The sequence below is a fragment of the Phyllobates terribilis genome, unplaced genomic scaffold (assembly GCF_046119375.1).
Source record: "Phyllobates terribilis strain yellow unplaced genomic scaffold, ASM4611937v1 Scaffold_4__5_contigs__length_816908805, whole genome shotgun sequence".
Lineage (NCBI taxonomy): Eukaryota > Metazoa > Chordata > Amphibia > Anura > Dendrobatidae > Phyllobates > Phyllobates terribilis.
The window spans coordinates 810,087,345-810,114,179 of record NW_027362764.1 but is presented as its reverse complement, the minus strand read 5'-3'; the positions used below and the strand labels follow the sequence as shown (position 1 = coordinate 810,114,179).

The 26,835-nt window shown below is 51.4% G+C and overlaps 1 protein-coding gene across 1 annotated transcript in view; it reads right to left on the bottom strand.

Annotated features, from left to right (window-relative positions):
* Positions 1-26,835, bottom strand: part of TONSL (tonsoku like, DNA repair protein) — an 85,511-nt gene that overhangs the window by 22,830 nt on the left and 35,846 nt on the right. The window contains exons 11-17 of the mRNA XM_073677004.1: positions 10,786-10,963; positions 10,661-10,716; positions 10,496-10,585; positions 10,348-10,420; positions 10,032-10,195; positions 9,835-9,958; positions 7-857 (exon numbers count right to left, since the gene is read on the bottom strand). Of these exons, the coding sequence (XP_073533105.1) occupies positions 7-857; positions 9,835-9,958; positions 10,032-10,195; positions 10,348-10,420; positions 10,496-10,585; positions 10,661-10,716; positions 10,786-10,963 (1,536 nt within the window). The remainder of the gene's footprint in view (positions 1-6; positions 858-9,834; positions 9,959-10,031; positions 10,196-10,347; positions 10,421-10,495; positions 10,586-10,660; positions 10,717-10,785; positions 10,964-26,835) is intronic.

Sequence of the window (26,835 nt, the reverse complement as noted above, 5' to 3'; positions counted from 1 at the left end):
ACCCACCTGAGCAGAGCCCGGCAGAGCTCTGCCCCCGCTGTCCTCGGTTGTGTTGTGCAATCTTGTGTCATCCACAAGGCGGGGGATAGAGACATTTTGCCCGCAGCTCTTTGTGCGCCCCACCACAGCCCGGTCCACAATCTGAGTCAGCTTAGTCTGGCGGGAGCGTTTCTGGGCGAGGGTGTGCTGCCTTGGCTTATCCCTCCGGGGAACGGCGTCCTCCTCTTCACTGTACTTCTCAGTCTCCGGAGCCTCCACAGCATCTGGGGATCGGCGACTTCTCTTCCTGGAGCGCGAGTCCATCATTAAATCATCTTCTAGCCAATCATCTTCCAGGTATTGGTGGGAGGGGACCAGCGCCCCTGTCGGTGGCAGATCCTCGGGGGCGGGCTCGGGCGGGGCTAAGCTCTGGCTCAGGAGGCGGGACTTGGCACTGCCCAGGCCTTGCATGGCTTTCTGATAGGCTTCTATCCCGCCCTTGGAAAGATCAGACCCTGCGGTTTTCTCCGTGGTGATGTCTGAATCGGAGGACGGCCTTGGAGCTCCATGTCGTGGCCTCTTCTTCACCGGCCTCAGCGGGGTCAGCAGCGGCTCCTCTGTGGGCAGCGCCTCCAGGTGGTCGTGGGTGCTGGAGCGGAGCGGAGCAGAGTAATGTGCCGTTAAGTCCTCGTCTTCCTGGCCGAACGTTCCTGGGCTCCTGGACGCTCCGCGCTCCGGACGACTTCTCACATCAGCAGAGTTTTCCCACTGGCACCCAGAGGAGAGCGACGGGCTCCCGAAGAGCGGCTCCGACCGCTCCGCGTCAAACAGCGCGCTGTCCTGAAGCTCCGCTGCCGGCCGAGGAGTGGAGGAGACTACTGCGAGGACACAAGGAGACAGGTCACACGGGGCGGAGCGTGGTCGTACATACAGGTCACACGGGGCGGAGCACGACCATACATACAGGTCACAGCGCGACCATACATACAGGTCACACGGGGCGGAGCGCGACCATACATACAGGTCACACGGGGCGGAGCACGACCATACATACAGGTCACACGGGGCGGAGCACGACCCTACATACAGGTCACACGGGGCGGAGCGCGACCATACATACAGGTCACACGGGGCGGAGCGCGACCATACATACAGGTCACACGGGGCGGAGCACGACCATACATACAGGTCACAGCGCGACCCTACATACAGGTCACACGGGGCGGAGCGCGACCATACATACAGGTCACACGGGGCGGAGCACGACCATACATACAGGTCACAGCGCGACCCTACATACAGGTCACACGGGGCGGAGCCGACCATACATACAGGTCACACGGGGCGGAGCACGACCATACATACAGGTCACAGCGCGACCATACATACAGGTCACACGGGGCGGAGCGCGACCATACATACAGGTCACATGGGGAGGAGCGTGGCCATACATACAGGTCACACGGGGCGGAGTGCGACCATACATACAGGTCACACGGGGCGGAGTGCGACCATACATACAGGTCACACGGGGCGGAGCGCGACCATACATACAGGTCACACGGGGCGGAGCGCGGTCATACAGACAGGTCACACGGGGTGGAGCGCGGCCATATATAGAATAGTGGCGGCGGTGTGCGCACAGTCTCCACTGACAAACTGGCAGTAGAGGCGTCTGCTCAGCAGGGGCAGATTGTCCATCTACTGACAGGTTCCCCCCACCCGCCGATGTCTCTCACCCCGCCGCCCTCTCTCACGTCGCCCATCCAGAGCGTCTCGCAGCATCGGTCACCCCCGCCCCTGCGCGCGGCTCTCACCCCCGCCCCTGCAGATCTGAGGTTGTGGGTTGTAATAATCACATGGGCAGGTTAATAATGCAACAATATTTTATTGATCACATCCAAAGTTTTACAACAACTCCAGGTAAATGGAGAAAAAAAAAGTCCTCTCAGTCCTCAAGTTCCCACCCTGGGTTCAGTAGTTCCACTGCCTTTGTACCAGGTAGCACTCACCGTCTCCCAACTTTTGTTTGGCCCACAGATTTCGTATCTCCAGCCAGTATAGTCCGTAGCCACAGTCCACGCTCCTCCAGATGACAGATAAAATGATAAAAGCACAGGTATCCAGTAGCAATAGTCCTTAAAAAAGTTCATCAAATCCAGATGACAGATCCCACAACTGTAGTACGTTTATCCAGGCCAGCCGGCAACCGATCTCCAAACTTCACAGGCCATCCATCCATGGGCTCCAGAACCTCAGCCTAGATCCCATCCCTTCGACGTCATTCTACCAATCACTGACTAAACATGTGGCTTCTCTTTCTCCCTCCCTGGGATCAGTCCCCTGAATGGTCAGAAGTGTTCACACCCTCCCCCTTAAGCATTTGCTTGTAGCTGAAAAAATGAAGAATATTCCGGGAGCCCTTCAACTGGGACTGCATGCGAGACTCCCTGTGGTGACTGCTCCGGTGGGTCTACTATCCCCATCCACACAATGGGACTAGTGGCTGTTAGAACAATGGCTTGAGGCCCCCTGAGATAATAACGAGATTAATATAATGATTGCTTTCCTTGATTACCAATCTTGGGTCTGGCCTTATGTATGCTTATGGTCACTGAATCGAAGCAATGATTCCTTTGGCTGAACTGACAAGCAAACAAATCACTAATAAAACACAACAAGTAAATCACTAATAAAACACCATAATAAGATCGACGGAACCGGTGCTCAGTGCTGGATAAAGTCTGCATCCCTTAGAGCCGTGGACTCCACTCTACGTCCATTGGTCCAATAGTCTTTAGAACATGGCCAGCTCTTCAAACTCCTCTCTTACTTTTCCAGCCCGGACACGAATGTACGAGGTTTCACCTTCATGAGAACGAAAGTTTGTATCATCCACTTTCCTCAAAGCATATTCCATGCCGCTCTTGCGAATAAACTCCACAATCCCCATTCCACCCTGGTACACATCAGCATACTAGACATCTCCAGCTTCTCTCATATGATCTTTCAGATCCTGCCAACTCCCTGATGGGGGAAGACCTGAAATGAGGACTCTGTATTCAGCTCGCTGAGACAGGGGTCTGTTCCTCCCACGGAGTCCTCCATATCCTCCATCTGATCCCCGGTTTGACCTGGGAAACTCCACACGTACCCAACGAGAACTGAACTTGTATCCATTGCGTCCAACCCCAGAGTGCTGACCCCCAGCTAGGGAAAGGGTCACTTGGCGGCCTGGTAAATAGTGTTCTGGGCAGTCCAGGGTGATGGTACAGCTAGGGAAAGGGTCACTTGGTGGCCTGGTAAATAGTGTTCTGGGCTGTCCAGGGTGATGGTACAGCTAGGGAAAGGGTCACTTGGCGGCCTGGTAAATAGTGTTCTGGGCTGTCCAGGGTGATGGTACAGCTAGGGAAAGGGTCACTTGGCGGCCTGGTAAATAGTGTTCTGGGCAGTCCAGGGTGATGGTACAGCTAGGGAAAGGGTCACTTGGTGACCTGGTAAATAGTGTTCTGGGCTGTCCAGGGTGATGGTACAGCTAGGGAAAGGGTCACTTGGCGGCCTGGTAAATAGTGTTCTGGCCTGTCCAGGGTGATAGTACAGCTAGGGAAAGGGTCACTTGGCGGCCTGGTAAATAGTGTTCTGGGCTGTCCAGCGTGATGGTAGACCCAGTGTCCCGAAGTCCCTGGGCCTCCTCCCTGATGTAATTTACCTCCCCAGGTCACATTCCTTCATGGTAACAGTCATTGCATTTTGTGTATTACTCACCACTGGTGGGAGGATAGTCAGCATGTTGAGATTGCTCCGTTCCCTCTCGGCTGACGCAGTATGAACCGGTCCTTGGCATTGGGCTCCAACATTGGCCCAGTAGCACACCAATCCTGCTCCCAGATTGTTTCCCAACACAGCTACTGGTAGATGCCACACGACTCCTACATTCACCATTCCATGACTGTGACCCCAATCTGAACCATTCAGGCCCTCCGAATGTTCAGAATTTCTCCTCCAGGTACGTGGAGTAACATACGGCTGCCGGGGACAATACATTGGTCTGGTACTAAATGTTTTTTGATCAATGTGACTGAGGCTCTGGAGTCATGGAGCCCTGCAGCCTCCAAGCCCTCTACCCAGACCGGCTGCAGATGCTGGTTCATGGTCGCTGAGGTGTCCCATCTAGTCCAGGACACTTGTCCTTGTACCACATATGCCTCTTCTTCCGGTCGGGGTAGTGGGATCCTCTCCCCCTCAGTATTCCAGCTCCACTGCAGCACAGTGTTCACTGGCTGGGGACGCGGATGATGTGGACTAGAACGTTCTCGGCATTCCCTGGCAAAGTGTCCCATGTGCCCACAGTTATGGCAGCTTAACCCTCCTCGCCCCGAAGCGGGCCGTACTAGGGAAACCTCGCCCTCTTTTTAAAGTCTGAAATCCCAGCAGTTTCTCCTCTTGCCGGTCCAGGGGTCTCACTGTCCTCCCTGTAAGCTCCTGTTCCTGACCCGCTGGGTCCGTACTTCCATGTAGCCCTGGCAGATCATCAGCCAATCTTGCAGCCTCATCCAGGCTGAGTGGTTTTCTATCCGCCACCGATTCTTTTAAGTCACCTGGGAGCTTGGACATGAATATATCCATTACATGTTCTGCTTCCCGAGCCCCTAGTCCTTCTATCCACCGAGTGCATGCCGTACGTAGTGTGTTGGCAAACTCCCGATGTGTGCGTGCAGTGGGCTTGTCAGTCTCCCAAAACTTCCTCCGGTAGGTTTCCGGCGTGACGGCAGACCTCTCTAGTAATGCGCTGCGAATGGTAGAGTAACATCTCTGATCCCCAGAAGACAAGTTATTAAAAGCTTTTCCGGTCAGGTCAACGCTCAAGAATCTGGCCAGTCACTGACTGATACCTCATGCAGCAGGCAGAGGTTCTCAAATAACCGGAGATGTTCATCAATATCCAAGGTGTCCTCATGGAACTGTGGTTTATCCCGATACCTTAAAGAGGCAGGCCCCTCTCTCCTGTCATCTATGCTGGGGAGGGTGGAGGTACCTCTACATGCACACCCAGATATTTGCTTAACACTGCCGCCCGCTCTATCTCTGTGGCCCGCACTCCTAGCGTGTCCAGCATCCGCCTCAACTCAGTCGCTCGATCCTCCTCCTTCTTGAGCCTCTTGTAGATGGAGTCTGCCATCTCTTCTACCAAGTCACCTCTCAGTAACGTTCCCTGGTGTGCTGTCCAGAGATAGGTGATCCCACCGCTGCCACCACTTCAGAGGATCTGAGAATGTGGGCTTTTAATAATCACCTGGGCAGGTTAACGATGCAACAATATTTTATTCCTCACATCCAAGGTTTTACAACAACTCCAGGTAAATGGCCAAAATAGAGTTCTCTCAGTCCTCAAGTTCCCAAGCTGGGATCAGTAGTTCCACTGGCTTTGTATAAGGCCATACTCACTGTCTCCCAACTTTTGGTTGGCCCACAGATTTCGTATCTCCAGCCAGTACAGTCCGTAGCCACAGTCCACGATCCTCTAGATGACAGATAAAACGAAGGAAGCACAGGTATCCAGTAACAACAGTCCTTAAGAAAGTTCATCAAATCCAGATGAAAGATCCCACAACTATAGTACGTTTATCCAGCCCAGTCGGCAACCAATCTCAAAACTCCATAAGCCATCCATCCATGGGCCCCAGGACCTCAGCCTAGATCCTCTCTCATTGACATCAGTCCACCAATCACTGACTAAACATGTGGCTTCTCTTTAACCCTCTCTGAGAAGTGCTCACACCCTCCCCCTTAAGTATTTTTGCCTTTAGCTGAAAGAATGAAGAATATTCCAAGAGCCCTTCACCTGGGAGTGTATGTGAGACCCCCCTGTGGTGATGGTTCCGGTGGGTCTACTATCCCCATCCACACAATGGGACTAGTGGCTGTTAAAACAATGGGTTGAGGTTCCCTGAGATAACAAGATTAATAGAATGATTGCTTTCCTTGATTACCAATCTTGGGTCTGGCCTTATTTATGCATAAGATCCAGCCTGCACGTCTTCCTCTGCTTACTGTCACTGAATGGAAACATTGATTCCTAAAGGCTCAACTGACGAGAAAACAAATCACAGCAAGCAAATGTCTAATAGAACACAATAAGAAGATCGATGGAACCGGTGCTCCGTGCTAGAAAAAGTCTGCATCTATTAGAGCCGTGGACTCCACTCTACGTCCATTAGTCCTGTAGTCTTAGAACATGGCCGGCTAATCACACCGCCCATCCAGAGCGCTGTGCAACCTCTTCTCGGTCTCCTTACAGTCGAGCCCTCACCTCTCACCCGGCCCCTGCGCACAGCTCTCACCCCGCCCATCCACAGCGTACAGCCCCCATCTCTCACAATGACCCAGCACACCGATCTCACCCAGCCCATCCAGAGAATACAGCCCCAATCTCTCACAATGACCCCGCGCACAGCTCTCACCCCGCCCATCCACAGCGTACAGCCCCCATCTCTCACAATGACCCCACACACCGCTCTCACCCCGCCCATCCACACCGTACAGCCCCCATCTCTCACAATGACCCAGCACACCGATCTCACCCCGCCCATCCAGTGCGTACAGCCCCCATCTCTCACAATGACCCCGCGCACAGCTCTCACCCCGCCCATCCACAGCGTACAGCCCCCATCTCTCACAATGACCCCACACACCGCTCTCACCCCGCCCATCCACACCGTACAGCCCCCATCTCTCACAATGACCCAGCACACCGATCTCACCCCGCCCATCCAGTGCGTACAGCCCCCATCTCTCACAATGACCCCACGCACAGCTCTCACCCCGCCCATCCACAGCGTACAGCCCCCATCTCTCACAATGACCCCACACACCGCTCTCACCCCGCCCATCCACACCGTACAGCCCCCATCTCTCACAATGACCCCACGCACAGCTCTCACCCCGCCCATCCAGTGCGTACAGCCCCCATCTCTCACAAGACCCCGCGCACAGCTCTCACCCCGCCCATCCACACCGAACAGCCCCCATCTCTCACAATGACCCCGAGCACAGCTCTCACCCCGCCCATCCACACCGTACAGCCCCCATCTCTCACAAGACCCCGCGCACAGCTCTCACCCCGCCCATCCACACAGTACAGCCCCCATCTCTCACAATGACCCCGAGCACAGCTCTCACCCCGCCCATCCACAGCGTACAGCCCCCATCTCTCACAATGACCCCGCGCACAGCTCTCACCCCGCCCATCCACAGTGTACAGCCCCCATCTCTCACAATGACCCCGCGCACAGCTCTCACCCGCCCATCCACAGCGTACAGCCCCCATCTCTCACAATGACGCCGCGCACAGCTCTCACCCCGCCCATCCAGAGCGTACAGCCCCCATCTCTCACAATGACCCCGCGCACAGCTCTCACCCCGCCCATCCACAGCGTACAGCCCCCATCTCTCACAATGACCCCGCGCACAGCTCTCACCCCGCCCATCCACAGCGTACAGCCCCCATCTCTCACAATGACCCCGCGCACAGCTCTCACCCCGCCCATCCACAGCGTACAGCCCCCATCTCTCACAATGAACCCGCGCACAGCTCTCACCCCGCCCATCCACACCGTACAGCCCCCATCTCTCACAATGAACCCGCGCACAGCTCTCACCCCGCCCATCCACAGCGTACAGCCCCCATCTCTCACAATGACCCCGCGCACAGCTCTCACCCCGCCCATCCACAGCGTACAGCCCCCATCTCTCACAATGACCCCGCGCACAGCTCTCACCCCGCCCATCCACAGCGTACAGCCCCCATCTCTCACAATGACCCCGCGCACAGCTCTCACCTGCCCATCCAGAGCGTACAGCCCCCATCTCTCACAATGACCCCACGCACAGCTCTCACCCCGCCCATCCAGAGCGTACAGCCCCCATCTCTCACAATGACCCCGCGCACAGCTCTCACCCCGCCCATCCACACCGTACAGCCCCCATCTCTCACAATGACCCCGCGCACAGCTCTCACCCCGCCCATCCAGTGCGTACAGCCCCCATCTCTCACAATGACCCCGCGCACAGCTCTCACCCCGCCCATCCACAGCGTACAGCCCCCATCTCTCACAATGACCCCGCGCACAGCTCTCACCCCGCCCATCCACAGCGTACAGCCCCCATCTCTCACAATGACCCCGCGCACAGCTCTCACCCCGCTCATCCAGTGCGTACAGCCCCCATCTCTCACAATGACCCCGCGCACAGCTCTCACCCCGCCCATCCACAGCGTACAGCCCCCATCTCTCACAATGACCCCGCGCACAGCTCTCACCCCGCCCATCCACAGCGTACAGCCCCCATCTCTCACAATGACCCCGCGCACAGCTCTCACCCCGCCCATCCACAGCGTACAGCCCCATCTCTCACAATGACCCCGCGCACAGCTCTCACCCCGCCCATCCAGTGCGTACAGCCCCCATCTCTCACAATGACCCCGCGCACAGCTCTCACCCCGCCCATCCAGTGCGTACAGCCCCCATCTCTCACAATGAACCCGCGCACAGCTCTCACCCCGCCCATCCACAGCGTACAGCCCCCATCTCTCACAATGACCCTGCGCACAGCTCTCACCCCGCCCATCCAGTGCGTACAGCCCCCATCTCTCACAATGACCCCGCGCACAGCTCTCACCCCGCCCATCCACACCGTACAGCCCCCATCTCTCACAATGACCCCGCGCACAGCTCTCACCCCGCCCATCCACACCGTACAGCCCCCATCTCTCACAATGACCCCGCGCACAGCTCTTACCCCGCCCATCCACACCGTACAGCCCCCATCTCTCACAATGAACCCGCGCACAGCTCTCACCCCGCCCATCCACAGCGTACAGCCCCCATCTCTCACAATGACCCCGCGCACAGCTCTCACCCCGCCCATCCACACCGTACAGCCCCCATCTCTCACAATGACCCCGCGCACAGCTCTTACCCCGCCCATCCACACCGTACAGCCCCCATCTCTCACAATGAACCCGCGCACAGCTCTCACCCCGCCCATCCAGAGCGTACAGCCCCCATCTCTCACAATGACCCTGCGCACAGCTCTCACCCCGCCCATCCACAGCGTACAGCCCCCATCTCTCACAATGAACCCGCGCACAGCTCTCACCCCGCCCATCCAGTGCGTACAGCCCCCATCTCTCACAATGACCCCGCGCACAGCTCTCACCCCGCCCATCCACAGCGTACAGCCCCCATCTCTCACAATGACCCCGCGCACAGCTCTCACCCCGCCCATCCACACCGTACAGCCCCCATCTCTCACAATGACCCCGCGCACAGCTCTTACCCCGCCCATCCACACCGTACAGCCCCCATCTCTCACAATGAACCCGCGCACAGCTCTTACCCCGCCCATCCACACCGTACAGCCCCCATCTCTCACAATGACCCCGCGCACAGCTCTCACCCCGCCCATCCAGAGCGTACAGCCCCCATCTCTCACAATGACCCCGCGCACAGCTCTCACCCGCCCATCCACAGCGTACAGCCCCCATCTCTCACAATGACCCCGCGCACAGCTCTCACCCCGCCCATCCACAGCGTACAGCCCCCATCTCTCACAATGAACCCGTGCACAGCTCTCACCCCGCCCATCCAGTGCGTACAGCCCCCATCTCTCACAATGACCCCGCGCACAGCTCTCACCCCGCCCATCCAGAGCGTACAGCCCCCATCTCTCACAATGACCCCGCGCACAGCTCTCACTCGCCCATCCAGAGCGTCACGCAGCATCTTGTTGGTTTCTTTACAGTCCCTCACCCACCTCACACCCCGCCCCATCTCTCACCCAGCCCCCACCTCTCACCTCGTCCATCCAAAGCGTCACGCAGCATCTTCTCGGTCTCCTTACAGTCCCGCCACGTCTCGTGATCCAGGTGCTTTCTGTACATGTGGATCCATTCCTGCAGGCTGCTGAGAGGGGCTGCTCCCTGTGGGGGACAAAATAAAGATCAGCCTGACACTTCGAGAGTCTCCCCCATGAACGAAGGTCGGGGCACGCACCTTGGTGGTCTTCTGGGTGACAGATGCCCCTCTATTAATCAACAGTTGAGCGACATGGAAGTTCCCGCTGGACAGAGCATCATGGAGGGGTGTGATCCCTTCACATAACGGACCCCCAGGATCATTAATGTTGGCTCCTCTCTCTAACAGCAGCTGGACAACATCTGGGGACGACACAATAATCAGACAGATCAGACCTGGGAGGATGAATCGCCAAGAGGACGGGGCACGCAGCATGGTGAGGCGCCAGGTGGGCGGAAGGATGTGATGGGCAGATGTGAGTGCAGAGGACGCGTACTCCGGCCGGGGGTCTCACCTAGATGTCCGTGGTTGCAGGCTTCGTGAAGTGGGGTCCAGCCGCAGTAATCTCGGGGGTTCAGTGGGTGGCCCTGGAATACAGGATGCATGGGTAATACAATAATGCCCCCCCGGTCCACATGGCGTGACGGGTGGTCCTCACTCACCTTCTCCAGCAGGCTCTGCACCATCTTGGCATTCCCCTCAATACAGGCGCGATGCAGAACCGTCTCCCCCTTCTCGTTGCGGCGATTCCACTAATGGAGGACAGCGAGGATTATTGGGCTGAACATGGAGCACCTTACTGGTCCCAGGAGCTCGCACTCACTCACCCGGGAGGTCCTCCTCCGCCCTGGCACAAACTTCTCGTAGCCCTCCAGTTCGTCATCTGGAAGTCACAAGAGATGCAGTCAGAAGGTGAAGAGATGAAGGCACACAACGCCGTGCCGGTACCTACCGCTGAGGGACAGCTCCAGCTCGCTCTCCTGCAGGGGTTCGCTGTTCTCCATCTCTTCATCCTCACTGCTCTCCCCGATGTCACCGCTGCACAGTTCATTTAACTCCGCCTCTGTGTCCCCAACGTCAGGGTCCCCCCACTTCTGCTGTACAGCGAGGAGCTGTCGCAGAACTTTCCTCTGGAGCAAAGAAGAAATGATCGGCGTTATAGATGAGAGAGCCTGTATCCTGACCCCAGGGGACGCGGTACTGTGCCCCGGCCAGAGGCAAGCGAACAGCACCGGCCCACGTGGTGTGGCCGCCCGTCTGGAGCCTCTTGTAATGGTAGGCGGTGTGTTCCTGGGGTTGGACACCCCTCCCCCCCCAGGGGGTCATCAGGGATTTGGGAACTAGATGTCCCATCAGCACCAACACAAATGTGGTGGCGTCAGTCTGGCGGTGCGGATCACGTGGGGGCACAACATTATTGTGCGATTCTTCATTAATGGTGACAATGGCATCAGACCATAATGCCGTTAGAACGTACCCAGGCTTGTAGAGACAGGGCACGAAACGGGCGCTGCCTGCAGTGCTAGACTCTACGTACATTACTTTTTATGGATTTAGAATTAATAAAGAAGATTTAATCAGTGAGACGCCAGTTTCCTCCGGTCTCCTACTTGACTCTTTGAATGACAGAGCAAAAACCCGGAGCAACCATCTGTGGGTAACATTTAACCATACAGCTGAGTAAGAGATCTATTAATGTACTGCACCAAATTCAATGCATCAGACTCTACATACAAACATCTTCACCAATGATCTGACACTTACTACACAGATACAGAACCAACCTTACTACACAGATACAGAACCAACCTTACTACACAGATACAGAACCAACCTTGCCTTGCTACTGTGAGAGCAGGAGTTATTTTATTTATCCTGACTCCTTCTTAATTTTTCTATGCATTTCCTAGCTCACAGATTAGAGTCTACACTGTGTTCCAAATTATTATGCAAATAATATTTTCTCAGATTTTCCCACATTCCCTATATGAATTGCAGTCATTGTAATTTTCCAGTCAAATAACTATTCGAGTACAATTGAAAGGTTTTTGTATAAACTGCCGATGATAACAGGAGATTTATAAAAAAATAAAAAACTCAATCTGCACTCAAAATGCATGTTCCACATTATTCTGCACAGCAGAGTTTTCAACCTTTTCATTTTCATAAAGAACAAAAAAATGGTGATTTGTGAAATTCTAAGCATTAGCAGGTTATTACACACTGAAATCAAACAGTTTTCACCTCAAACCTTTATTCTAGGTGACGTAACATTTGCACATAGGACCCCTTGTTCGAAAGGAGCTTCTGAACTCTCTCGTCCATTGAATTTGTCAGGTTTTGGATGGTTTCTGCTTCAATTGTTTTGCATGAGGACAGAATACCCTCCCAGAGCTGTTGCTTAGATGTGAACTGCCTCCCGCCATCATAGACACTCCTTTTGATGATGCTCCAGAGGTTCTCAATGGGGTTGAGGTCAGGGGAGCATGGGGGCCACACCATAAGTTTGTCCCCTTTTATGCCCACAGCAGCCAGAGATGCAGATGTGTTATGTGCAGCATGAGACGGGGCATTATCATGCATGAAAATGATCTCGATGGTCCAGATGGATGGAGTGGAGGATGGCTGGTTGATGAACACCATGCAAACACGGCTACGGCGCCAACAAGGAGGAGGTGGAGTAATGTTTTGGGCTGGAATCATGGGGAGAGAGATTGTCGGCCCTTTTAGGATCCCTGAAGGGGTAAAGATGAACTCCATAATGTATGTGGAGTTTCTCAAACAGCACTTCCTTCCATGGTTCAAGAAGAAGAACCGTGTATTCCGCAGCAAGATCATTTTCATGCATGATAATGCCCCGTCTCATGCTGCACATAACACATCTGCATCTCTGGCTGATATGGGCATAAAAGTGGACAAACTTATGGTGTGGCCCCCATGCTCCCCTGACCTCTACCCCATTGAGAACCTCTGGAGCATCATCAAAAGGAGTGTCTATGATGGCGGGAGGCAGTTCACATCTAAGCAACAGCTCTGGGAGGGTATTCTGTCCTCATGCAAAACAATTGAAGCAGAAACCATCCAAAACCTGACAAATTCAATGGACGAGAGAGTTCAGAAGCTCCTTTCGAACAAGGGGTCCTATGTGCAAATGTAACATCACCTAGAATAAAGTTTTGAGCTGAAAACTGTTTGATTTCAGTGTGTAATAACCGGCTAATGCTTATAATTTCACAAATGACCATTTTTTTGTTCTTTATTAAAATGAAAAGGTTGAAACCTCTGCTGGGCATAATAATGTGGAACATGCATTTTCAGGGCATTTTGAGTATTTTATTTTTTTATAAATCTCCTGTTATCATCGGCAGATTATACAAAAACCTTTCAATTGTATCTAATAGTTATTGGACTGGAAAATTACAATGACTGCAATTCATATAGGGAATGTGGGAAAATCTGAGAAAATATTATTTGCAGAATAATTTGGAACACAGTGTATATAAGGGAGGGAGGGAATCTTAGGAATGTTTTTGTTTAGAGACTTAGAGATAATGGAGAAGTGAAACTTCTGGGGGGTAGTACAGCACCTAGACAGAAATGCAGGGTGTCAATAGTTTTAGCTTAGCTAATTAGATGTATGCATGCTAATGCCAGCACATATTTAGAGATAAGCTGAGCCAATTATATTGTTTTAAAGTACAAATACTAATAATCTATATAAACCTTGACAAGATGATGTAATAAGGTAGTTCTGCTTTGATACTGAAAGTGTCAGTGTGGTCCTCTCTCTTTGTCCATGTACTTGGATTTTACAATTTAATTTGGAGCAAACACAACGTCTCAGAACGTCCCAAAATACGGGGCGACAACAAAACCTAGCACCCGAACAGGGACCTCTTCAAAGGAACGCTTGATCCAAACAAGGTTTTGCTGGTGCCTGGACAGACGGACAAATTATAAAAGCTCCAGCAAGGTAAGCAGCTTTATTCTTACACTACCTGAATTTGTCTCTCTCTTGGCCTGGTGTGATTTTTTGGAAAAGTGGGTCCACAGATCACTCGATCTGTTCATATAAGTGGGTCCATTATTGTTAGACAAAGAACCCTGGTTAGACCTTGTGTACTGTGTTGAATTACTGTGCTGTATGAGGAGTGTGGATTTGGCATTTCGCTGGTCATCTATACGTGGGGTTGGATTGTAGTGATTAGCTTTGCACCTGGTGGAGCAGACGTTGGTTATTATCGGCAGCAGCCTCTTGTATTGCTAAGGAAACCCATATGGTTCCGGCTCCTAGACGTAGGGGCTGATGGTTTTCATCTGATTACATATAAGTCAGGCAAGGAGTGACAGAGTAGAAAGCCATAGTGAGTGTGGTGAGAGTCCCCGCTGGTTTGTCTCTCTAGTCTTGTATTCCAGTTTTTACAGAAACAGAAGATGGGTAATCTAATCTTACCACATAAAGAGCTTAATGTTGAAGTCAGTCTGAGAAAACCATCAGCTGACATTGGAGCGGTGACTAAGATGAAAGGGAACATTTTCTTATTGAATTTTTAAATAGCTTAAATCCATCAGGCATATCAAGCCATTGCCGTAGACTTAAAGTGGGCAGATTTATTATGTTGTTGAGAAATTTGAATACAAAACGAGAACTCTGCAATGGTGCACGATTAGTTGTAACATCATTGAATAGAAATGTTCTGGAGGTAGAGATTTTAACAGGATCAGCTGAAGGTGATGAGGCATACAGAGAGATTTCCACGCCATCTGGCCTGGGCAATTCACTTTTTGAATTGGCGAACGTCTCTGTAATCTTCTAAATCTTATTTTTGTTTTCCGGAATGCCATTTACTAATTTATTAATTATGACAACTTTGCTGTTTATCGTGTAAAAAGGCTGAAAGTGAATAGAGATGGGTAATTTGAGTTAGTTTTTATTATGTAAAGCACGCTTTTCTAGCTTCCGAAACCGATTTGCTTCGTAACTCGGGCTGCGGGTCAGTAATAAACAGATTGAGCGTGGTAGGACTCCTGCTGAATTTGCAAAAGAAAAAGAAGGAAAAAAAAAATTGTACAGAAAATGCATAGTTTTTGTTCAGTGTCTGGTTGTCAGGCTTGATGAAGTTTTCTGGAAAAAGGTGTTAAAGAAAAAGCAAGGTTGTTTCAATGATGCTGGCTTGTTAGATCAGGGTGAGATATGGTGGAAAACCTCTAAATCTGTAACTAGAGGCGAGTAAAAGGGAGAAAAACATGGTGATAAGTTTTTGTATGTTAAAGTATGTTAAAAAGATGGCGCTGATCCTCCTGCCGCTCACAGTTTGACTCTACCCCCGTACAATGTCCCTGAAGGATGGACATGCTGTGTATGCAGGAATTGTCAGATTGGGTGGAGACTTGTCGGGAATGTGGTGCCCCCGTCAGCAAATAGAAACTTATAAACCTTCTACTCCTAAAACAGGATTCTACTCTTTGCTGTTGCCTCACAATCCATTTGCATATTATAAGCCCCGAGACCCTGGTCAAGCCAGTGTGGCCCCTCTGATCAGTGCCCCAAGTGCTACTCCCCTACAATTCTCAGCCATGCCCCCAATGAATATTATGCCTGTACTGGATGGGACTAAAGCCCCTTCAGGCCCTGACCTCCAGCTCCTCCCCTGACACCACCCAAATGGATGCAGCAGTTATACGTCAACCTTTTGTTGGCATCCAAGACTCACTAGAACTCAGTCAGGGTGGGCAGCTCACCTCAACCCCCCACCCGCTGCTCGCCCGCAGCTCTCGCCCAGACTGCTACCACCAGCCCTTACACCCCAGTCTGGGGGACCCGATACTGTAGAGCCCCGGGAGGGCGTGTGGCGTCATGATGAGTAGAATGTCAGACCCTGAAATGTTTCCCATGCCATTTGTTAGAGAAAGTAGAGGAAATTAGAAAGGCTTTCTCCTGTTGTTGGTGGGATTTAGAGGACTTGGTGTCAGCAAAGGCAGGGGATACCTTCTACCCCCTTGTGGTGGGGGCAACAGGAGCCCCACCTGTGGATGATACTTCACAAGATTCGGGGAAGCAGTATGTGAGGAAAAACTCACCCAGTGGGATCAGGACAGGTTCGTTTCCCAGTCAGCCATCCTTCATGATATCCAACAGGATGCTACAGAGTCAGTAGAAAAATATTATACCCAGATCTGGCAGAACTTATGAAAATACTAATAGAGCAACCATTAAATGAGGCAACAATAAATAGATTAAAATATTACATTTTATTGTAATATTTGATAAAAAGAAATGTATTAAACTTAAGCATAAGATATCAATTGTAGCAATCAGGTCAAAGTATATCACTCTTCCCAAATAAAATAGAATTATAAAGACTTACAAGTGAATAGTGCTCATTTATACTGAAAAATGCTGCTGAGCAGGTAACGGTGCAAGTGCCGATATTAATGCTCAATCCTGATGCAATGTAGCAGCAAGTTTTTACAAGGAAAACCCCCATAAAATGTAACCTTTACTAATTTAGTTAAAATATTTCCCTTTCAGGACACACACGAAGTGCTGTGCACAGCAGAAGTCCACGCAGCATGCAATACAGGGCTGTGGAGTCGGAGCACATTTTGGTGGAGTTGGAGTTGGTATAAAATGAACCGACTCCTAATATATATAATAAATTGGGTGCAGTCGTTCAATGCAGTCTGTGGGGAATATTTGGGAAAGTTCTGAAATGTCCTATAAATGTCCATCCTATTCCTGATCTCAGGGTCCGGACTTTTATCTGAGATGAATCTGCGCACATGAGCCGTGTATGAGGGGGTCAGAGCCGTGGAAATTGAGGAGTCGGAGGTTTGGCTTACCGACGCCACAGCCCTGTACTTAACCCCTTTACGATGTGGTACGCAATAGTACGCACCATGTCGTAACCCCTGGTTCAGCGCGGGCTCCAGCACTGAGCCTGCTCTAAACCGAGCACGTCAGCTGATCTATATAGCTGACATGTGCCCGCAACAGCCGAGGGCACCCTCGGCTGGGGTAAAGTCACTTTTCCCTAAAGAGGGGATGGAAGCGCCGCATGCGCCACCTCAGCTGATCGCCATCTACGTTCCTATCACATTCAGCACTGGGGGATTTAAAGGGCAGGAGGACTGAATTAGGTTACTCCCTTTTTGAAAAAGCCAAGGTGAAATGGCGTTGCCGGGGTGGTAGCCGGGCTAGCTGCAGGCACCAACCATCACTACGTGACTTCACCTGACTATTAATGATTTACATTGATGGGGATTTTCCTTCCTTACCATCAATACTAAGACTTGTACGTGCTGCTACATTGCATCAGGATTGAGCATTAATATCGCCACTTGCACCGTTACCTGCTCAGCAGCATTTTTCAGTATAAATGAGTCCTATGCACTTGTAAGTCTTTATAATTCTATTTTATTTGGGAAGAGTGATATACTTTCACCTGATTGCTACAATTGATACCTTATGCTTAAGTTTAATACATTTCTTTGTATCAAATATTACAATAAAATGTAATATTTTAACCCATTTCTGCCTCATTTAATGGAGTTATCATGGTTGCCGTGTTCTCCGGTAGGTCCACAGAGGCTAATCATACTCCAGTGGCACCGTGTACTAACTTATGAGACCACCTCTGAAGTTCACACCCGTTTCCTGTCTCGCGCCTCTGTTGAAGGTTTAAAGCTGGTGATTAGGGAGTCACTAATAGAGTCCTGCCCGGAGTACCGCAACCAATGCCCTGAATAACAAACCCCGGTCCAGAGCCCCTCTTCTGTATCACCAGACCAGGTGAGGATGAAGAAACGTCAGGTGCTGGACACAGATGCTGCAGACCCCCCTCCTAGACTCGGAGCAGAGCATGATAACCCCCTCATCCCCCTTCTCCAGCAGGGGAGTCAGGGTCCCGCTAGGACTATGGCAGAGTCAGGACCTGCCTGTGTAAGGTCCCCGCACCCATTATCCCTATTTCTATGCGGGCGGTGACCCCTCGCCATTTCTCATGGACATTGGTGCAGCCAAATCAGTAGTGCACAGTAAAGAGTTAGATGCTGCCTCTCCAAGCAGCCCCCCCACTGTATAGGGGAGGAAGGACCATACACACCCCACTGACGCGCGCCACTACAGTATCCGTCCAGCCCAATCAGCCCTCCCTCAGCAGACTCCGGGTCAGCGACACCGCTCCGGTGAATCTCCTTGGTGCGGACCCCCTGCAGAACATACAGTATCTGGAGGATGGTACTGTGCGCCTCTCCGGGACCCTAAACAATGAGCTTTACCTACCGGCTGCCTGGGATTACAACCCTTGGTCCAGGTCTGTCACAGAGTGCTCCGAAGAGGAGACCGCACAGTTTCTGTCTGCTATACCAGGTGGTCTCTGGTCCAATGGGCCAGCAGGTGTAGGCCGCCAGCCTGTGCCCCCAGTTAGAGCTGACCTAAAGCCCCTTTGCCAAGGAAGCCACCGTACCCATTCAGTATGGCACAGGCAGATGCAAGAATAATAATATTTATTTCTATAGCGCCAACATATTCCGCAGCGCTTTACAATAAGCGGGGACATATACAGACAATAAATTCAATACAAGGTGAGACAGTGAACAGTTACATTAGGAGCGAGGGTCCGGCTGCTCGCTGCTTACAATCTACAAGGGAATGGGGGGACACAATAGGTGAGAAGTGCTTGTTATGTCAGGTGTAGCAATTATAATAAATAGGGATTATCATATAAAGTTGCAGGATCCGGTCATCAGTCAGTATGTATAAGTGCAATAATCAAGTATCGAGTGCAGTTATCGTGTGCACGGAGGGTGCGGAGACAGAGGAAGAGGAGGGAGCAGATTCTGAATAATATTTAGAAGGAGGGGTCAGGGGAAAGTTAGTTTACTGAGTAGTTGAGGTGGTAGGCTTGTTTAAAGAGATGGGTTTTTAGAGCGCGCTTGAAGACGTGGGAGCTAGACATCAGTCGGATCGTCTGGGGTAGAGCATTCCAGAGAACTGGCGCAGCACGAGAGAAGTCTTGGAGACGGAGGTGCGAGGTTCGGATTATGGGGGATGTTAGTCTTAGGTCATTTGTAGAACGGAGGGCACGTGTAGGGTGATAGACAGAGATGAGAGAGGAGATATAAGGTGGTGCAGAACTGTGGAGAGCTTTGTGGGTGAGAGCGATGAGTTTATATTGGACCCTGTAGCGAATGGGTAACCAGTGTAATGACTGGCACAAGGTGGAGGCATCGGTGAAGCGGCTGGACAGAAATACGACCCTGGCTGCCGCATTCAGAAGGGATTGGAGAGGAGAGAGTTTGGTAAGAGGGAGACCGATCAGTAGAGAGTTGCAGTAGTCCAGAAGAGAGTGAATAAGAGCGACAGGAAGAGTTTTAGCAGTTTCAAAAGTGAGAAAAGGTCGGATTCTGGAGATGTTTATAAGATACAGGTGACAAGAGCGAGTGAGTGATCGGATATGGGGGATAAAGGAAAGGTTAGTGTCGAATATGACCCCACGGCAGCGGCCATGCTGCTGGGAGCTATGGTTGAACCCTCCAATTTCGATGTTAGGTAGAGTTGGGTTAGTAGAGGGGAGAAGCAAAAGAAGTTCAGTTTTGGAGAGATTCAGTGTCAGATAGAGGGAGGACATGATGCTAGACACAGCGGACAGACAATGCTTGGTGTTTTGTATTAGGGTAGTTGTGATGTCAGGGGAAGTGTATAATTGGGTGTCGTCAGCATAGAGATGATACTGGAACCCAAATCTGCTGACTGTTTGTCCAATAGGGGCTGTGTATAGAGAGAAGAGGAGGGGGCCTAGGACTGAGCCCTGCGGACCCCGATAGTAAGGGGACGAGGAGAGGAAGAGGAGCCGGCAAAAGATACAGTGAAGGAGCGGTCAGAGAGGTAGGAGGAGAACCAGGAGAGAACGGTACAAAATTTAATAGTTCTGTTTCTTTTGTTCTGTAATTGTTCCCTCCCCCAAAGCCATATACGCTACCGGAACGCAGGCGTCCACCCAGGGTTGTATTATATTTCAAACTCAGCCGGTGGTGGCAGTGAATAATATTAATAATCGGGCTATCGTGAAGCTGACAGTGACCGTATGGGGGGCGTATACACATATTCCATGCGTTGGAATCCGGAGGTGTGATGCCATACTCTCACTGGTCGCTTGCAGATACCTCCGTAGTGAGTAGTGGGGACCGGGTGCTCGCGGATCCCTGACGAAATCCCGACAGAGTGACGGCACGGTGGGATATTGTGTGATCCTGCCGGTGTCGTCTCTGTGGAATCCCTGACAAATTGGTGGCAGCGGTGGGATATTACAGAACATCAGTGGCTGGATTGAGCAATCGTTCCTGTCACTGAAAACTTGCTCGGTTCTTGTGAGAATTCTGTGCAAAGTTTTAAGGAATCAGACTCCGTGTTTTAATATTTTTTATCTGGGACATTACTGTACATGTAGCAGTTGCATCCCCTCCCTTCTCTTGTTTTTCTTCCTATCTTTTATTTGGCAATGATGGCTACACATGGAGAGTCCTGGTATCACCAGCAGACGAAGGCCACTCTCATTGCCCTCTGTGAGCTGAGGCAGATTGACCCCACGGGCAAAACCAAGGCCCAACTGATTGCTGAACTGTTACAAGGTGCCGCAGAGCCCGTCCGACAGCAGAGCCCTGATGATGGGGCGGCCAGCCAAGGCCCGGATGGCGCTGCTGCAGGTGTCCCACCTGTGATTGTCAGCCAGACCTGCAGCCAGGGTAGTGTGGACCCCCACCTGCAGATGGCCCTGGAGCAGCTCGTCTACGATGATCGTGAAGGACGACTGCAGCTGATCCTGAAATTACGAGAGGCTGCTGAACGAAAGTGGCAAGATGAGCAGCGGTACCAGCTGGAGTTGGCCCGAATCCAGCTGCTGAAATCCGCCCCATCGAGCAGTGAGTCTAGCAGCACCAACGGCTTTTAGCCCCGTCCTGAGCATTTTCCTGTAATGGAAAAGGACGGAGACTTGGACATATTTCTACGAGGGTTTGAAAAAGCCTGCAGACAGTACCAGCTGCCTGAGGACCAGTGGGCCAAGTACTTAACTCCAGGGCTCAGAGAAAAAGCTCTGGAGGTGTTTGCTTCTCTCCCTCGAGAACAAAATGGAGACTATGAGGCCGTCAAGTAGGTCCTGATAAAAAAGTACCAGCTGACTCCGGAGGTTTACCGGAAAAAGTTCAGAGCCCTCCAACGTGGACCACATGACACCTACAGTGATGTGGTGGATGGGCTCAGAACCAACTTTGAGCAGTGGGTCTAGGGACTGTCAGTCACCACCTACGAGGACCTGAAGGATCTGATGGTGAAGGACCAGTTTCTTCATCTTTACCCTGTGGAGGTGAGACAGTTTGTGCTGGACCGGGAGCCAAAGAAAGCCACCACAGCAGCCCAGATCGTGGATGCCTATGAGGCCAACAACACACCAGAGTTGCGGAAGTCAGCCGCCGCCAGCTGGAAAGGGGGTAAGCCTACAACTGCCCCCAGTGTTCCAGCCAGCCGGCCCTCAGCAGGTCCTGTCCCATCTTCCAGCGCCTGGACTGCATTTGACTCCCGTAAGTGCTATACTTGTGACCAAACAGGTCACATCAGCCTTGTCTGCCCGGAGAGGCAGAAGATGGACCCCACACCTGAGGCCTCAGAGCAGCCATTCTTTTTGTGGGTGGGGCGGGTACAACCCGTTACTGTGGGCAACACAGTCACTGTTGGCCTTAAGGACACTGGCACAGAACGCACCCTGATCCGCCCTGAGTTTGTGTTACCAGAGGAACTCATTCCTGGGAAGACCCTGACTGTCACCGGGTTTGGGGGTGTCCGCCGTCCCATACCGATGGCCCGAGTTTTCCTGGACTGGGGTGTGGGGAGGGGATTAAGGGAAGTGGGGGTGTCGGAGAATCTCCCCACTAATGTGCTGATGGGAACTGATCTGGGACGGTTGGTTGCCCGATACATTCCTGACCTCCCAGATCTGATCTGTCATGTAATGCCGCTGTCAATAATGTCAATATAATGCATAATAAAAATGTGTTTTGTGGTAGAGGGGAACTCAGCCACCTCACCCCGCGGGGTCATGCTACGGAGGATCCCCTAAAATGAGCCAGCATAAGTGCTAGGGGCAAGGGGAGCAGGCACGGACACCAGGGAGCAGGTCGTCCCGTGCAGGTGACCCGTGTCACGCCAGATAGTGGCATGGTCAATGGTAGATGCCCCATGACTTGCACGGCTCCAGAGGTGATGTGGAAGGATGGGGAGAAACACGGGGATCATAGGGAAAGTGGTCCCGTGCCACCGAACAGTGTCACGACGGACTGTGACATGGCCGGTCATAGCTCCCCCCTAGTGAGCACGGCTCCCAAGGTAGGCCCCACAACCGGGCAAGGTAAGAGGAAGGTGTGTCCCCCTGTCGGTCAGGAATATGGGAGGAAGGTACCCATAGCCTGTCAGAGGTGTGGGGAAAAGGTATCCCGAACCTGTCAGGGTGATCGGAAAGCTGGATCCCCAGTCGGTCAGGGTGGTGGGCAAGTTGGGTCCATGGCTTGTCGGATCAGCAGGAAAGGTGGGCCAGGAGGTGGGCTTAAAGGGGTGATCTGTAAATCAGCCCCCTACGCCACCTCAAAGAGGGGGGGGTGTCAGGGAAATATTGAGAAATATTGAAAATATTCTCTTTCTTTCTTCGTTCCCCTGAAGCCCCTCTCACCCCTCCCTTATCCACCTTTGCCACAAGACAAGAGCTAGCAATCGACCACTTGTCAGTACAACAACTGTCTCCATGTAAATCTCAGCACAAAAAAAACAAAATGAACACACTTACGAGTAAGGCCCTGTAAACAAATGCTGGCAGAAGAGGTGCCACCAACCTACTTAAAATGCGAGTAGATTTCCCCTGGCAAAGGCAGGGGACAATTAGACGCAGGCGTGTGATAAATCTACAGATACCTGTTGAAATGTCATTCCCAGGACTTCAAAAAGAGTTTAACAAAAGTCTACAGGTCCTACGGAGCCAAAACGAAATATTGAATAACTAAAGTTTCATACATCCGATAATGATGGGACCTATATTTTTAGTGGCAGGGTCAGCCAAGGAGCAATATGTTTATTTTTCCATAGCCGTAAGCCCCTCCAGGGGGCTATGGCGCAAAAGTAACAAAATAGCAGGTCGCAACTACGCCATGAATGGTCTCTAAATGAAGGTAAAATCATAATAGAAAATATGGTATCACTTTTGGGCGTCTGGGATCAACCGACGATAAGTTATCCCAAAAAACAGGTATTTTAATAAAAACATGAAGGATGAAGCCCGAGCCCACATGATGTCACCACAGGGGTGTGTGGGCAGATCTCCTCTTAGGAATAAAAGAGCCAACTGAACAGTGATCCATATTCTTGCCGGGAGTATATATTTAGTGTAGCAACGAATCCTGCTCGATAACAGTCAAATCTGGAGCGTCTCCCCTCCACCTATGCTGATTCGTCCCTGCGAACTGTATAGAGTAAGTTTCTTCTTTAATCCTTATTATTTTGTGTAATTGCTTATGTATTGCATTGTTTCCTTTTGTAAAATCTTTTGTATATTTTTCCTAAACACTGCCTCCCTTTTGGATTAAATATAAAATTTGTTCTGTTTCTTTTGTCCTGTAATCGTTCCCATCCCCGAAGCCATAGGCTACCAGAACGAAGGCATCCGGCCAGGCCTGTATTATATTTCAAACTTGGCCGATGGTGGCAGCGAATAATATTAATAATCGGGCTATCGTGAAGCTGGCAGTGACCATACGGAGGGCGTAGACACATATTCCATGCATTGGAATCCAGAGGTGTAACGCCATACGCTCACTGGTCGTTTGCAGATACCTCCGTAGTGAGTAGTGGGGACCGTGTGCTCGCGGATCTCTGACGAAATCCTGACAGAGTGGCGGCACGGTGGGATGTTGTGTGATCTCCCCGGTGTCGTCTCTGTGGAATCCCTGACATGGATGATCCAGAAGAGGCATGGGAGAAGGTCATGAGGTCAGATGACACCAAAGTAGAACTTTTTGTAATCGATTTCACTCGCCGTATCTGGAGGGAAAAGAAGGATGAGTACAACCCCAAGAACAACGCCCCAACCGTGAAGCATTTTGGGGGGGAACATCATACTTTGGGAGTGTTTTTCTGCAAAGGGGACAGAATGATTGCACCATATTGAAGGGAGGATGGATGGGGTCATGTATCGTTAGATTTTGGCCAACATCCTCCTTCCCTCAGTAAGAACATTGTAGAGGAGTCGTTGCTGGGTCTTCCAGCACGCCAATGACCTGAAACACACAGCAAGGGCAACTAAGGAGTGGCTCCGTAAGAAGCATTTCAAAGGTCCTGGAGTGGCCTAGCTAGTCTCCAGATCTGAACCCAATAGAAAATCTTTGGAGGGAGCTGAAACTCAATGTTACCCAGTGACAGCCCCGAAACCTGAAAGATCTGGAGAAGATCTGTATGGAGGAGGGGGCCAAAATCCCTGCTGCAGTGTGTGCAAACCTGGTCAAGATCTGTATGGAGGAGGGGGCCAAAATCCCTGCTGCAGTGTGTGCAAACCTGGTCAAGATCTACAGGAAACGTCTGACCTCTGTAACTGTAACAAAGGTTTCTGGACCAAATATTAAGTGCTGCTTTTCTATTGTATCAACTACTTATTTCATGCAATAAAATGCAAATTAATTATGTAACATCCTACAATGTGATTTTCTGGATTTATTTTTAGATTCTGTCTCTCACAGGTGAAGTGTACTTACGATAAAAATTACAGACCTCTCCATTCTGTGTAGGGGGGAAAACTTGTAAAAATCGGCAGTGGATCAAATACTTATTTACCTCACTGTAGATACGGGAACGGAACCAAGTTTATTACAAAGATACGGGAACAGAATCAAGCTTAGAATTTGTCTCTTTACACGCGCTCTGTGCGGGTCTACAGTCGGCTCATGATCCATGGAATTTGCACATGGAACATGAAACAGCCACATCTGTGTGAAATCCTGTAAATGTTCTGGACAACCCCTTTAAAGGGTATCATTGCAGTCAGAAGGAAAATATAACCACCTCCATTGTAAAACACAAGCCTCCGTACACAGCAGCTTATATCTTACAGCCGGAGAAGACTCTTGTTTGTAGAAGACCTGGATACATATTGCAGATCTGCAGGGTGGGCTATAGGGGCATCTCGACATCACAAGCACAGCGTCGGCCAAGTGAGCAAGAAACAGATGCACAGTTAGAATAAAGCACAACTGTAAGGCCACAGCCCCACTATCAGTATCTGGTCAGTGTTTGTTCTCAGGAGTGGAAGCTAAAACCAGGTGGGGAACAATCCGAGAAAAGGTCTAATAGAAACAAGTCACTAATTCTGCATTCATCACCCACTCCTGAGAAAAATACTGACCGGATACTGATAGTGGGGCGGTGGCCTAGTAGTCCCATCTGCACAGACGCGCTCACCCTCCACCACTGCGGGGTACACCGCTAGCATAACGCGGGTCAGACCGCAGGGAACTACGTCTGCTACAGTCCACGGCTCAGCGGACGCACTCTGCTAACATCAGCAGCCAGCGCACACTGTACGGCCTGCAGGCTGGTGGCCACGTGATGGCCTGTACACAGGAGAAACACGCCCGATCAGTGCACCTCGGCAGCACATTTACACAGAACGATCAATAACACATCAGCGCACCTCGGCAGCACATTTACACAGAACGATCAGTAACAGATCAGTGCACCTCGGCAGCACATTTAAACAGAACGATCAATAACACATCAGCGCACCTCGGCAGCACATTTACACAGAACGATCAGTAACAGATCAGCGCACCTCGGCAGCACATTTACACAGAAAGATCAGTAACAGATCAGCGCACCTCGGCAGCACATTTACACAGACAGATCAGTAACAGATCAGTGCACCTCGGCAGCACATTTACACAGAACGATCAGTAACAGATCAGTGCACCTCGGCAGCACATTTACAAAGAAAGATCAGTAACAGATAAGTGCACCTCGGCAGCACATTTACACAGAAAGATCAGTAACAGATCAGCGCACCTCGGCAGCACATTTACACAGAAAGATCAGTAACAGATAAGCGCACCTCGGCAGCACATTTACACAGACAGATCAGTAACAGATCAGCGCACCTCGGCAGCACATTTACACAGAACGATCAGTAACAGATCAGTGCACCTCGGCAGCACATTTACAAAGAAAGATCAGTAACAGATCAGCGCACCTCGGCAGCACATTTACACAGAAAGATCAGTAACAGATCAGCGCACCTCGGCAGCACATTTACACAGAAAGATCAGTAACAGATAAGTGCACCTCGGCAGCACATTTACACAGACAGATCAGTAACAGATCAGTGCACCTCGGCAGCACATTTACACAGAAAGATCAGTAACAGATCAGTGCACCTCGGCAGCACATTTACACAGAAAGATCAGTAACAGATCAGTGCACCTCGGCAGCACATTTACACAGAAAGATCAGTAACAGATCAGTGCACCTCGGCAGCACATTTACACAGAAAGATCAGTAACAGATCAGTGCACCTCGGCAGCACATTTACACAGAAAGATCAGTAACAGATCAGCGCACCTCGGCAGCACATTTACACAGAACGATCAGTAACAGATCAGCGCACCTCGGCTGTCATACACATGAGAAATGGGGCGGCCACACCGCACTCCCCTCCTGGGCGGCTCGTGCCCGGCCCACACGTCTGAAGATGCTCTGATGGATGAAGGCAGCACCGGGTGCGCTGCGGCCCGTCACTTCAGTGGACAGCACACCCGCATGTACAAAGCGCCGTGCTGCTCTGCAGCCATGAACAGTCTGCCCCTGAAGTGGTCCTGCGTGATGCCATATGGGAGAGCCGGGCCCAGCAGCGGAGCCTCGGGGCCCAGCAGCGGAGCCTCGGGGCCCAGCAGCGGAGCCTCGGGGCCCAGCAGCGGA